This window comes from Aotus nancymaae, unplaced genomic scaffold (genome assembly GCF_030222135.1).
Source record: "Aotus nancymaae isolate 86718 unplaced genomic scaffold, 86718_ANA_hifiasm-v0.15.2.pri h1tg000059l, whole genome shotgun sequence".
NCBI lineage: Eukaryota > Metazoa > Chordata > Mammalia > Primates > Aotidae > Aotus > Aotus nancymaae.
This window is the reverse complement of record NW_026988473.1, coordinates 61,007,969-61,022,045: the sequence shown is the minus strand read 5'-3', so window position 1 is coordinate 61,022,045 and position 14,077 is coordinate 61,007,969. Positions and strand designations below refer to the sequence as shown.

The following is a 14,077-nucleotide window of genomic DNA, read 5'->3' as shown; positions in this document are numbered from 1 at the left end:
GGAGGAATGGTAGTGACTGGCCAGGGCAGTGGCAGGAGGCCAACGAGGCCAGGCTGTGCTGCCTGGGCGCAGGCCAGTCCCGCTGCCATGGCAGCAAGGCTGGGTTCAAAGGCCTGTTGGGGCAAGCGCAGCCCGTGGGGAGGCTCACCAGCCCGTAGTTCTTCCTGCAGTTGTGGCCCCGCCAGTGCCTCTGGATCAGTGTGGCAGCATTCTTCAGCTTCAGGAAGTTAGACCTGAAACAGCAGTAGTGGTGCAGGTGAGTCTCAGAGCAGTATCCAGAGGCAACCAGGGTACAGGGGGTTTGGGATCCAGAGGGCACGCTGAGTCCCAGCTCTGTGACTTCCTGGCTATGTGACCTTGGGCAAGGCCCATAACCTCTGTGCATCTTGGGCAAGGCACATAAACTCTGTGCCTCAGTTTCCACATCTGTACAATGGTTAGAATAATGCCTGCCCTGCCTGCCTCACAGGCCTGTCACATAAGCCCATGAAGGTAGACATTCAAAAGGTATTTGTTGAATGAATAAATGTATGAACAAATAAGTAACTAAAATAATACAAAGATTAAAAGCTTCAAATAGTCTAACTTCCTCATTTTATACATGGGGCAACTGAGACTTGATAGGTTGGCACTAGAGCCCCTGTCTTCTGACTGACCCTACGTGAGCTCAGTGCTGTTCCTCCTGCACACAGCAGGCTGCTTCTACAGGAGAACAGTCATCTTCAGCCTGACAGAGGACAGAGACCACACTCAGACAGTGGGGGTCTGCTGAATGTAGAAATAAATAAAGGAAAAGTGAAGGATAAGTATGTCAGTGTGCAAGTTAGCCAACAAGCCAATGCTTGGAGACACACATAAGCAAATGAGCAACTGTGGTAGTGGGGGTGGGTGGATGGATGGATGGATGGGCGGGTGGATGGGTGGATGAATGAGTGGGTGGGTGGGTGGGTTGGTGGATGGGTGAGTGGGTGGGTGAATGGATGGATGGATGGATGGGTGGGTGAACAGATGGATGGGTGGGTGAATGGATGGATGGATGGATAGGTGTGTGGGTGAATAGGTTGGTGGATGAATGGATGGATGGATGGATGGATGGATGGATGAGTGGGTGGGTGGATGGATGGATAAATGGATGGATGGGTGGGTGAGTGGATCGATGGATGGATGGATGGGTGGGTGGGTGGATATGGGTGGGTAGGTGGATAGGAGGGTGGGTGAATAGGTGGGTGGATGAATGGATGGCTGGATGGATGGATGGAAGAAGGGAGAGACTGACCATATGAACTACAAAGGGGTGGGTTGTGGGATTTTTGCAGAGCTTGACTCACACTTTGGAGTCAGTCCTGCATATTTGTGAATTGTTGCAGGTGTACACATATCCCTTACATAGAATATGAGACACATTTTGCATTAATAATTTATAAAATCTCAAATTTCCTCTTTGCAAAATTTCATCAGCATCTGAAATGAACAATGGGCTCACACGTGAGTCTTAAGTATCTTCATGTGCATGTGTGTATGTAGGTGAATATATTGCATTATTTGGCTTACATGGCACAATGGGTCCATGTAAATTGTGTATCTATGCTCCTCTGTGTTTCCATGATCATGTGTGCATGCTATGCATGTATGCACTTGTTTTATGGGTAAACATGTTTTTCTTTTCCTATTGTTCATGTGGGCAAAGCAGAGGTGAGCCAAGCACCACATGTACACCTGAGTTTGGGCTGAGGCAGAGAGGACTTGTTGGGAACACGCACCTGTCTTTGAACCCCCGGATGACCTTCTGGAGGAGGATGACTCTGTCAGTGATGGCTTTGTCCCGCTCCACTTCCAGCAGCATGTCATGGTGGTCCTAGGAGGGAGAGCTCCTGAGCAGTGCCCTACAAGGTCTCCTCTACCACCTGCTCAGTCCCAGCTGGGCCTCCCTTCCTTCACTGGGAGCCCAGGTCTAGAACTCAGTTGGGCCATATGAGCTCCCAGCTAGCTCTGGCTCTTGGGGCAGCCTCCCACAGCCACCAAGACAGATGGGGTTGCAGCTGTTTCCTAGAGGTCCAGGCAGTACAAATGGAGCAGAAGGTGCCTAATCTCTCTGGATGGGGTTGGAAGGCTTCTTCCCTGTTGCCAATCTGCCCAAGTCCCCTGCTTCTAGACATCTCTGTCACATCAGTCTCTCACCTAGGCTAGGCTATTGCCATTCCTCTCCTGAATCTTGGCAGCAGCATCCTAATGAAGGTCTCCCGGCCTCCCTGGCTCTCCCTCTGGCCCTCCTTCAGAAGCAGCCAGAGGGACCCTCCTCAACACAACCTGGATGGTGACCCTACAGTGACACATGGTTTCCCAGGCCAAGCCTGGGCTCCTCACCCTGGCACTAAAGGCCACCCATGATCCAGGCCCTCTCAACTTTTCCAGCCCTCTCTTCTCACCCCTGAGATCCCAACCCTCACTCTACCTGGACAAAACTTCATTGGTTCATTTAATACATAAGAATCGAATGTCTCCATGTGCCAGCACTGTGCTAGGTGCTGGGGAGGGGAGGGGGCTGCCACAATGAACCAGGGAGACATGGCCCCTGACCTTGGGGAGGATAGAGTCTCATGAGGGAGCCACATCCATCAAATAATCATGGACACACAGGGCTTGGACAGAGGAGATGCTCGGCCAAGGCATTCTGAATGAATGAATGGATGAATGAGCATGTTCGGACTTCCAAAACCATGGCCATATTGGAAGAGCCTAGCAGTGTAAGTCAGGGGCTGATGGCACTCCTCTGAGTTGCCTGGTACTAGATGCCATCGTGATTCCTGCCTTCCCCACTTTGCCCACACAGGGGCTGGGCATCAGCCCCTCCCAGGATGGAAGCCCTGCTCCCTGCTTCCTAGCAGCCTGGCTTCAGACTACTCACTTCTCTCTGAGCCTGTGAAATGGGCGTAATACTTCCTTCTTCACAGGACTGTTTCAAAGAATAAATGAGATCATGGATGAAAAGCCCCCATCCAGGGCCTAGAACACAGAATGTGCTTTCTGGCTGACAGCTGTGGGAGGCACAGGCAGGGAACATTTGTCACATCTTGACCATGAGGAAATGCAGGTGCAAGGAGAGAAAGGGCCTTGGTCGGAAGCCCCTTGGCTGGAGAAGAATTAGAAGAGGCCTCAGGCTCCCTCCAGTTCAGGGCTGGTTCTTGTTCCTCCTGTAGATGTCCTGGAGTGCCCAGGCCCCACCCCCACACCAGAGGAAGGAGCCCTGCCCTATCACCCGGGACAGCCAGAAATCTAGTACAGCGGAAATGCAAATGGAGAAGCCCAGAGTGTGGAGCTTGTACTGTCCCCGCTGTGGCTGCCCTGCCACTGCCAGCTCCCACCATCTCTCCAATGCTGTAACTCCACGATTCCTGCACAGCCCCGCTTCCTGCATCCCTCCCCAGCTGCCCAGGCAGCAGTGGGAGCTGAACTCCCCATAGAGTGATGGACAGGTGGCATGTTGCAGACCCCAGCACGGGATGGACCCGGCCAGGCAGGAAACCACAGGAAGGAACCTAAACATACACTCAAGAGACCTCACACAGGCATACCCCAATTTACAGATGGGAAAATGAGGCTCAGGAAGGGACCCAAGGCAAGCAGCACCCCTCCCTCCCTGCTGCGGGCCTGAGAGACGGCTCACCCCTGGCGTGTGGTTTCTAACCTGTGGTTAGTGCTCTGACTCCGCTCCCAGGTGGAAGATGATCTCAAATACCAACTTCCCCTTCCCCACCGGAGAGGCCAGATACCATCTGCTCCTCCAGCCACACCACAGCCCGGCAGGAAGGATCTCAAAGCACTGCCTCCCTCTCCCAAGCACCCCACCCCAGATGAGGGGAATTCACAGCCTCCCTAGGCAGCCCAAGGGAGGCGTCTGTGCTCACCTTCAGAAAGATCTTGGTTTTGCCGATCTGCCAGTCATCGTGGGTGCCCAGCACAGCCTCAGCCATGCGCTGGCATGTCCCTCGAAGGTCTCCCTGGAGTGGGGGTGGGGTACACAAGGAAATGGGCCAGTGGGAAGGCCACCAGAGTGTCCCCGAGGCTGGGAGGCAGGGCTCTTCCCGAGCTCTGCCCCTGACTTGAAGTGTGACCTCAGCTGGTTCCTGCCTTCTCTGAGCCTGTTTTCTCCTTAGCTCAGCTGGATGGTATGATTGCAAAATCCTTTCTCACAACTGACATCCAGGGCCTACATGGCAGGCCTGGTCTTGTTCCCTATACCACCATGTGTGAAGTCCTCACCAGCTGGACATGGCAACTGAAGCCCACTGACTCGTTCCAATAAAGGACCCCCAATCTTCCACGCTGCACCTGAGAGGCTGAGCAGATGTCAAGCCCCGCCCATGGTCCCGATAAGAAAATTGGGGCCTTTGCCCAGCCGGAGCTGGGACCCTCCCCTCCTGTCCTCTGTGCACCCAGCCCTGTACCTGCTTGTAGGCTGGCTTCACACCCGGCAGCAGCACACGGTACCGCTCCACAAACTCCACGAAGCTGTAGCGGATGGGGTAGCCGGCTCGGCGGATTCGGATGGTCTCCATCATCCCCGAGTACCGCAGCTGGCGCACGCACAGGTGTCGGTCGAACAGCTGCCGGACACACAGCCAAGGGTGTCAGCGCCAAGGCTCCTGCTGGGAGGTGGCCCTGCTGTGCACTTGACCAGCCCAGACAAAGGCTCAGAAGGCCAAGGCCACATGGCACAGGAGGAGCAAAGCCGGGACCGGCACATGGATCTGCAGCTCAAACCCACAAAATAGCAGAAAGTGAGGCCTGTCATGGTGGAGCTGTGTGCTTTGGGAGCACAGAGAAGACATAGATTAATTCCCCTTGGGACACCCAAGGCGGTGGGGGTGGCTTCATGGAGGAGGCATCTTTACCCCTCTAACCCTGACTGGAGGGGTAGTATTACAAGGTTGGAGGAGGTAAGCCTGTGCAAAAGTGTGGAAGCCTGGAAGCACAGGACTTTGTTGGAAACCCTGGGGGAGCTAGAGAGGCTCGTCCAGGCCAAGTTATGGCTGTACAGGCGAGGGGTGCTCCACACAGCCCCAGGGAGCACCTTCCACGTTGCAGCCATTGTAGATCTGTAGTTATTCAGACAACTTTCTAGCTGCCTTCAGGAAGAGGCACATTTTTTGAAGGGCCTTGGGGTTTGGGTGGTGTAGGGGCTGGGGAGAAAATGTAGAAGACAGGTGCTGGGCTGTGGGACTATGTTGGGGCCTCATCCATGGATGATGGAATCCAGGGAAGGTTTATAGCTGGGAGAGACTGGGCCAGGTCTGCATTTGAGAACAATGTTGTTTGGGGCCGGGGGAGGCAGGACAGGAGGCCAGGGAGGCAGGAGAACCTCGAGGAGACTGTTGCAAGGCCCAGTCCACAGATGCTGAGGACTGGGCTGAGAAAAGATTCCCACTTCAGAGCCAGGAGAGACTGTGCCCAACCGCCCTGGTCTCAGTCCCCTGAACCCCCTGCATTAGAGGGAGAGCTCACTGGAGCCCTCTGCGACCCTCAGGCCCCTGCAGACCTGAGTCCTAAAGGGGACAGGCCTCATCCACTCTGGGGAATGTTTTCCAGGCAGGGGACAGCGGGAGGGGACAGCACTTGCAGCTGTCAGCTTCCGCAGCCTGTTTCCTCTCCCTCCGAGCCACTTTCCCTGGCCTTCCTTCCCTCCCTGCCACCCAGATCCTGAGGCCCCAGCTTCCCCTGGGCTTCCCTATAGGCCTGGGGTAAACAACCCTCCCAGAGCCTGTGCTGGGGAAGGAGAGGGCTTGCAGTGAGGTGGTCCCAGCCTGAGCACCATAACCTCCCTGAGCCCCAGTCCCACATCTCTAACCTGGACCACCAAGCCCCTTTCTTGCAGGCTATTTGAGAAGATTGAAGGAGGCTGTGGACTGACAATCCAGCCTATGCCGGACACACAGAAAGTGCCCAACAAATGTTATTCAGAAAAGTCAAGAATGAGGATATCCCAAGCAGCCAGAGGGATGGGGGAGGCTTCCAGGAAGAGGTGTGGTTGAGCTGGGCCAAAGGAGAAGGGGGCTTTCAAAGGAGCAGCTCCAGCAAGAACCACAGCTGCCAATCACTGGGCACTTGCTGGGTGCAGGCATCTGCAAGCATTATTGCATGGAATAGCCTCAGGAGGTAGGTACAGTCAGTCCCATTTCCATCTATGAGGAAACTGAGGCATAAAAGAAGAAAGTGCCTTGTCTGCAGTCGCCACTTGTAAGTGGTAGAGCCTGGATCTGAACCTGCCGCAAACCCCCCGCAGAGTCTAGGCTCTTTCCAAAGCACCTGCTAATTCCAGTAAATAGGGGACCTTGTTTCATAAGTTCCCTGGGTGCCCCCCATTCCCCAAAGGAACAAAGTCTCACATCATCTACTCCCACCCTACCCCATTTTTGACCCAGTCCCTCCATATCACCCCAGACTCCACCCGCCAACCCCAGGCCAGGGCCACTCACCATGGGCTTCTTGAACTCATTAGGCTTGATGCATCGCACGAAGAAGGGCTGGCAGGCACCCAGCGTGCGCATCAGCAGCTCCAGCGACCGCTTGAACTGGCTGCTGAGTGTGGGTGAACGCTTCCTGGTCTCGGCGCCCTGGGGGGACGGACGGCAGCGATAGGAGGGGCTACGCCTGCCCCAATCCAGCCTCCCAGGAGCCGCCCAGTAGGAAGCGGGAGGGGAGGGCAGCGGGGTCAGGGTTTGAGGGACAGGGCGGCATTCAAAGTTTTCCTGCAAACTGCCTCTCCCACAGTCTGGGCTGGAGCATGGACCCCAGACACCCCCTCTGGGAAGCCTTCCAGGATTTCCAAAGGTACTACCTCTGGGCCAGCAGGAAGTGAACCCTGCAGGAAGATCTCTGCACTGGAAGTTGGGAGCCTGCCCCCACCCCTGGTGCACTGGATGACTCTGAGCAAGGGGTCGCCCCCTCTGAGTCGCATCCCCCTCTCCCTGTATAAAGGAGTAATCGGACTTGGTCACCTCAGGACCCTGAGGTCATCTCTAGAGACAGGGGTTAGACAAGCCTAGATTCAAGCCCTGGCCCGCCACTTTCTAGCTGTGTGCCCTTGGGCAGGTCACTAAATGGTGTGGAGCCTCAGTTTCCTAAGTGGAGGTGATGCCATCTATCCATCTGACCAGGCTGTGACAAGGATCAGAGGTCAGGGCATGTTTCAGTAAACAACCTGGAAAGGTGGTGCTGCCTTCTGGGAACCTGTGGGCAAGCCCGAGGAGGAGGGGCGGGAGCTGCCGTGACCTCTCTCCTCCTGGGCTTAGCCGGCAGCAGCAGGCTGGGGGCGGGGCAGTCCTGGCTAATCCTCCTAAGAAGGCACACAAGCTGCTTCCCCGCAACCCCTGTCCCCTCGCTGTGGCACTAACGCGCCCAGGGGTACTGTGCTCCAGCGGCTGCTACCTGGGTGATCCCGGCAGCCAGCGAGCCCCCTGCGCCTCCCTGCCCTACTGGGGTCCCCTCTGAGAATACTGTGAGATGAGGTCGGGGAAGGCCTGAGCTGCAAACAAACAGGAAGCCAAGCGGCAGGACCGATAGGAGCTGGACACAGAGACCAGGTTCTGTTCCAAAGCATCTGATGATTGTCTTCCTGGCCACTTTCATTTGGTTGAGAATTTCTTATTTTATTTGATTTGACTTCATTTGATTAATATTATAAGGTTTAAGATTTTTAATGTCACCATTACATCTGATATCCTGCAGCATCAAAAACCAGGGGTGCAGATTTAGATGTGTGAGGTATTTCGAGGGACAAAGGTGTTATGCCCATACTAAATTCAGGTAATATGCCACCAGACTGTGATGAGGCCTTCCAAGAAAGAGCCAGTGCCTGCTATTCTGAAATCGGCATTGCTTTCCAATTTCATTTTATTTGGAATATATTCTAGGATTTTGCCCAGAGAAGCTGGGGAGTATTTGCACTGCGGCAGGGTGATGGTCAGATCTGTGGCCCCCGGGGTTGCCCTGAACTTGATCGAGCAGCAGCACTGGGAGACCCCAGTCACTGGATGGGAGCTGTCCAAGTTGGGCTGTACCCAGCCCTGACATGAGTATATGCATGCATGTGCACACATACAACACACACACACCTCAGCATGCACATACGCACACCACAGGAGCACACGCATACCACCACATGCACACACACACGTGCGCGCACACACACACATGCACGCACACACACATGCGCACACACACACGCCTGTCTTTGGTCTTGGTCATCACAATATAACTCCTGCTTTCTGCCCGTCCTCCTTGTCAGGCTGGGAGCCCCATGAGGACAGGCCGGGTCTGCCTTTCTATGGCTGCGTGGCCAGGGCCTGCCTGGCACAAGTAACAGTCAACACTTCAATCTACTGAAGTGCTGTTGAACTGGTTCCTAGTGACATCCATGCGTTCACAGAAACTGTCCACCTTCCTGTTGCTCCAGCCAAACATCTAGCAACTGTCCTCGGTGCCTCTTCTGTCACATCCAATATATCTGCAGGTCTTACTGGCTCTACTTTCAAAATATCTCCAGAACTGACCCCTTCTTACCACTTCCTCCACGGTCAGCCTGGTGCCAGCCACCAGCATCGCTCTCAAATTCCTGCAGCAATCCCCCAACTAGTCTCTTTGCTTCCATGCCCCATACTCCATGCCACCCTCCCCTGGGAGCTCCCTGGGGAGCTAGAGAAGAAGAGGAAAGAGTAGAAGAGCCTAGAGCCACACCTGTGTGGCCACCCTACAGCACAGGGCCTTCAGACAGGGACTCTCCTGGGTGCTGGAGCCTCAAGTGCCTGGGTCCCCTCCACTCTCAGTACAGCAGCCCGAGTGAGGCTGCTAAAACAAAATCATGTCCCTTACCCACTCTCCATGATTCACTCTGCATGAAGGCCCAGTGCCCCACAGGAGCCAGTCCCAGGAGCCTCTGGCCTTTACACCACTTGTTCCCTCCCCTCCAGCCCCTCCAGCCTCCTCGCCCTGCCTGGGATGTACCTGGGATGCAGGCAGAGGCTTGCAAAGCACCTCGGGGCATCTGCGCTTGCTGTCCCCTCTCCCTGCAAAGCCCTTCCTCAGGAATGTGGCTGGGCACATTCTTCCTCACCTCCTGCTCAGCTTCTCAGGCAGGCCCTTCCTGACCCCCCACTGAAATCACAGAGCCCCGCCACCACATTCCTCCCTCCTTAATCTTTCCCCATGTCGCATCTCACCATCTGATATACTGTAGCTTTTATTTATGTATTGGCTGTCTATCTATTTATTATTACTTTTTGAGACAAGGTCTCACTCCTCTGTCACCCAGGCTGAATTACGGTGGCACGATCTTGGCTCATTGCAGCCTCAACCTCCCAGGCTTAAGCCTCCAGCCTCAGCTGGGACTATAGGTGTGTGCCGCCATGCCCAATTTTTATATTTTTGTAGAGATGAGATTTTGCCATGTCGCCCAGGCTGATCTCAAACTCCTGAGCTCAAGCAATCCACCCACCTTGGCCTCCCAAAGTGCTGGAATTACAGGTATGAGCTACTGCACCTGGCCTTGACTTTCTAACTATCCTGTCTTCTGCTGGAACTGAAGTTATATAAAGACAGAGACATTTTCTGTTTTGTTCACTGCTACATCCCCAAGACCCATGACAATGCCTAGCATATAGTAGGTACTCAATAAACGTTTGTAGGTAGCCATCTGGGTTTCTGACTTGGTTTTATTTTATTGAGGGGAAAGGCTGTCCTTCCTGGTAATTGCTGTTTTCTGGGATAGTCTGCAGATGGGGATGGAGTAGAGGTGGAAGTGAAAAGTCCAAAGGCCAATGTAAAATGCTCCCCAGAAAGGATCTGAGAGGAAGACCCCAGAGGGTGACAGGAAAGGGTCTGGGAAGTCTCAGGCAGGAGGCCACCTGCATAGAGTGAACATGTGTCCCTCGGACTCGGGGCCCCAGGGTATGTGACTGGGCTTAGGCATTAATCAGAGGGTGCTCAATGTCCTGGAAGAGCTGCCTTTATCACAGCTGGGCCGGGCCCCTCGCCAGCAAGAGCTTCGGTGAGGGAAGGCAGATGTGGGAGCCAAAGGATGAAAACTCGGGGACCTGCCCACGGTGGGAGTTCCGATCACTCCAAGAGGTGGCCTGGGCTTCCATCCTGATGGGAGCATGGCCGCTAGCACACTGGCGTTGAATAAACTGACTCAGTGTCTCAATTAACCAAGCTGATTTTCATCTTCCTTTTAAAAACCCATCATGTTTCTAGCAGTTACGAAGTATGTTTTCTTTCCTAAGATGTGATGTTTATGGAGCCAGCACAGTACATTTTAAAAAATTAAAATTATTTTGTAAAAAGCAAGGACTTGGAAAACTACACTTTAGCCCTCACTTGTATATGACCGCGGACAAGCTCCTCTCTAAGGGAGACCTGGGCTTGAATCTCTGCTGTGTCACAAGTTGTGTGACCTCAGCGAGCAACTCAGCCTCTCTGGGCCCCAGTTTCTTTCTTTTTTGAAATTTTAGAGACAGGGTCTCACTCCATCACCCAGGCTGGAGTGCAGTGGCACAATCATGACTCACTGCAACCTCTAACTCCTAGGTTCAAGGAATCGTCTTTTCTCAGCCCCCCAAGTAGCTGTGACTACAAGTGCTCACCACCATGTTCAGCTAATTTTAAATTTTTTTGTAGAGACAGGGTCTCATTATGTAGCCCAGGCTGGTCTTGAACTCCTGGCCTTAAGCAATCCTCCTGTCTCAGTCCCCCAAAGTGCTGGGAGCATAACTGTCAGCCACCACTCCTAGCCTGGGCCCCAGTTTCTTCACCTGTAAAGTGGAGTAATAGTCACTACTAGCCAGTTTGCAGTGGGGAGTGAATGAGGTGATAAATGTAGGTGCTTAGCTCATAGCCTGGCTCAGAAGAGATGCCCAGTAGATGTAATGGTACGGATTGGTCACTGCTGTATCCTAATTCTCTGCTCCTAACACTTCTTCTGGAGTGACCCATTTCTGGAGACTTGGGGCTCCTGCACTTTGACCTCTCCATGATTTCTCAGTAAGTGGGTTCTAGTCCCAGGAGTAGGGAACTTAGAGCAGAAAACATCATGGAGTGTTCCCAGATGCCTCCAGGAGCTTTGAAAAGAGAGAGGAGAAGAACGGGTAGGAGGGGAAGATGGGGTTCAACCAGAGTATGACTGAAAGCAGGAGGAATGAGTGGGCCCACCAAGTGGGGCCGGGGGACTGTAGGAGAAGAGGAAAGAGTGGGAGAGGCCAGAGCCATGCGTGTCTCAGCAGTGCGGCCACCTTCCAGCACAGGGCCTTCAGGTGGGGACTCTCCCGGGTGCTGGAGCTTCAAGTGCCTGGGACTCCTCTCTCAGGTCAGCCCTGTGTGCACCCCAGCAGTCGGTCAGCCTACGGTGTTGGTCTTTCAGGGGTGAGCGGGGGCGGGGGCTGTTCCAGGGCTGATCCATGGGCAGAGGGGAGAGGCCATCATCCAGACAAGCTCCTTGCTCCTGGCGTGCCCTGTGTGGATTGTTTCAGAACTCTGCCAGGCAGGCAGGAAGGAAGGAAGAGGGACTCAGCATCAGGCCAAAGTGGAAGGATGTCAGCATTTGGCAGAGGAAATATAGGGCTGAGGAGAGAAAAGGAGGCCAAGGGGCTGGCAGCACAATGCTGTTGCTAAGGGGTGCCCGGCACCTTTGGGATCTAGAGAACCGTGGGAGCCACGGCCTGAACCAGAGCTCAGGACACACCAGGGCTGCTGTTTCAGGCTGAAGGAGGTCCGGGGAAGGGTGTCTCCTAGTCCCAGCTCCCTGTCAGAATGCTGCCACCTGGAATGAGTAATATCCTCTCTCTTAGCCCCAGTCTCTCGTCTGCAAAATGCAGAAAATGCCACCTGTGCCTCCTGCCTTGCAAAGTTATCTGAAGATCTGACCAAGGCGTGGCCATAGGAGCCCACCAGCGCCTGGTGGAAGGATCAGGGATTGATGCCTCCAAGGGGCCTTAGGAGATCTGTCTTCGAGTCCCTGCTCTGCCCCTGGCTCCCTGAGGACCCTGGGCAAGCCTCGCCCCTCTCTTAGGACTCAGTTTCCTCCTTGAAGAAAGAAATGCCTGCAGCACACGTAACTCAAAAACCAAACACAAAAATCACTCCACAAACCACTCCAAACAAAACACACTCCGAAAAGAAGAAGAAAAAGCCCTGCCCTTTCCCCAAGCCTCAGCACCGTGAGGGCTCAGGACCAAGCCCCACACAGGCCGCTGAGGCCTCTCCCGCCATCCTCAGCCCTGGGCTGGGATCTTTTACCTTAGCAGCAGCTGCTGAGTGGCGCAGAGTGCCCGATGAATAACCACAGAGAAACTACAACAGGAACCACGGTGGAGGGTGACATGGGGAGAGGAGGGGCAAGGAGAATGTGGCGGGTCACAAAAGCATGCCAAATCCACTACCGAGAGAGGGGGACCCTCAGGGAGAGGTCTGGGGTCCTGGAAGCTCTGTGATGCCTTGGTGGTCCTGAGGGCAGGGGCCAGCCAGGCATCTGGACAGGCCTGGAGGGGGCGGAGGCTGTCTTCCCCGTGAGGCCTTCCATGCACCCTCCAGGAAGCCATGGGACAGGAGGAAAATACGAAATAAAAAGGCAGGCAACCCTGCAGGAGAAAATCCACTAGATTCTCACCCTGGGGTCTGAGGAAAGGTGGAGGGGGGAGTTCTCCCACGGTCTGATGGGTTCTGGGGCTGGTGCAGACATGCCCTCTGTGCCAGCTTCTCTGAATGCCCACACCCACCCCATATCCTTCAGGCTGCATGTACTCCTTCTGCCCGTGTTCCTTTTAGTGGCTGGATCCCAGGGGGTGGACCCCCACAGTAAACTGAGCCCTGACCGGTTCTGCTCCGTGACCTCTCAGATGACCCTTCTCTGGGTCTTGCACCCCAGCCACATCCCCCAATTAGTACAATAAGAGGACCAGATGGGAGCACCTTTGAGGCCCCTCCTGGAGCCACAGCAAAGCTCCATACCCATTATGTGGCCAGTGGGGCTCAGCTGAAGCTGTTGAGTGAGGCAAGGCCTAGACCCAGGCTTGGCCTGCGGGGGCCTATCCCAACAGCAGAAACTGTGCCGGGCTTACCATGGCGACATCGGCCTGGAAGATCTGCTTGATAAACTTGTTCCTGGAGGAGTGGACCAACTGGATGATGTCCCCATGCAGGGTGTCTCGGTTCTTTTCCAGGAAGCCTGCAGGCAGTAAACAGCAGTCACACCTCAACAGCTCTGGTGGGCCTTCCCCAAACCCACCACATTGGAGCCAGGAGGACCCTCAATATCCACCTAGTTCAACCACATCCATTTCATGGTGGGGGACACTGAGGGGAGGGGACAGAGACTTGCTCAACATCACAGAGAAAGTGAGGGGCCACCTCCCCAGCCACCCAGCTCCCCTCTTCCAGGCCTGTTCAAGAAGGGCAGGCGGTCTCAGTCTCCAGGAAAGAATGGGCCTCCTTCCTGACCAACCACCCTAAAGCCACCATAAGCCTTCTGAACTAAGATATTAAAAGGGCTTGTTAAGTAAGTGTGTCACCTGGGAGAGAATGCATGTTGATCTGGTACAAGCTAATAGTAAAGGAATTCATTAAAACCACCTGTGGTTGGACAGTATATTATGTTTTAAAAAGTCCCCTCACAGATCCCTCTATGCGGGACAGGTAGGGATTACCTCCCCAATCCCAAAAGGGGGAAAACTGATCTCAGAGAAGCTCAGTGAGTTGTCTAAAGTCACCCAGTAAGCCATGGGCAGAGTTAAAACTTGAACTCGGGACCCTGGTGCAAAGGAGATTCTCTGCACCTGGAACCCAGGACCCCCGGGAGCCTAAGGAGATTCTCCTGCACCACGCAGACCCCAGAGGAGGCTGCCACTCCCAGGGACCGAAGAGTTAGAAACTGGTTAATGGGGAGAGGTTGCTGGAGTGGAGCAAGAGATGGGGTGCCCTGGGACTGCAGATGCCTGAGGGGGAGTGCCACTGCAGAGAGCAGGATGTAGGCTGCCCATGAATGGCAGATGGCACAGAGACCCCATGCCATGCTGCCCACCTGGCACCTGGG

The 14,077-nt window shown here is 54.5% G+C and overlaps 1 protein-coding gene across 3 annotated transcripts in view; it reads right to left on the bottom strand.

Annotated features, from left to right (window-relative positions):
* Nucleotides 1-14,077, bottom strand: part of MYO7A (myosin VIIA) — an 89,764-nt gene that overhangs the window by 39,036 nt on the left and 36,651 nt on the right. For all 3 annotated transcript variants that reach the window (XM_064365318.1, XM_064365319.1, XM_064365320.1), the window contains 6 exons: nt 13,107-13,213; nt 6,474-6,611; nt 4,446-4,604; nt 3,906-3,998; nt 1,761-1,855; nt 149-233 (listed from right to left, as the gene is read on the bottom strand). In XM_064365318.1, coding sequence (XP_064221388.1) covers nt 149-233; nt 1,761-1,855; nt 3,906-3,998; nt 4,446-4,604; nt 6,474-6,611; nt 13,107-13,213 — 677 coding nt within the window. The remainder of the gene's footprint in view (nt 1-148; nt 234-1,760; nt 1,856-3,905; nt 3,999-4,445; nt 4,605-6,473; nt 6,612-13,106; nt 13,214-14,077) is intronic.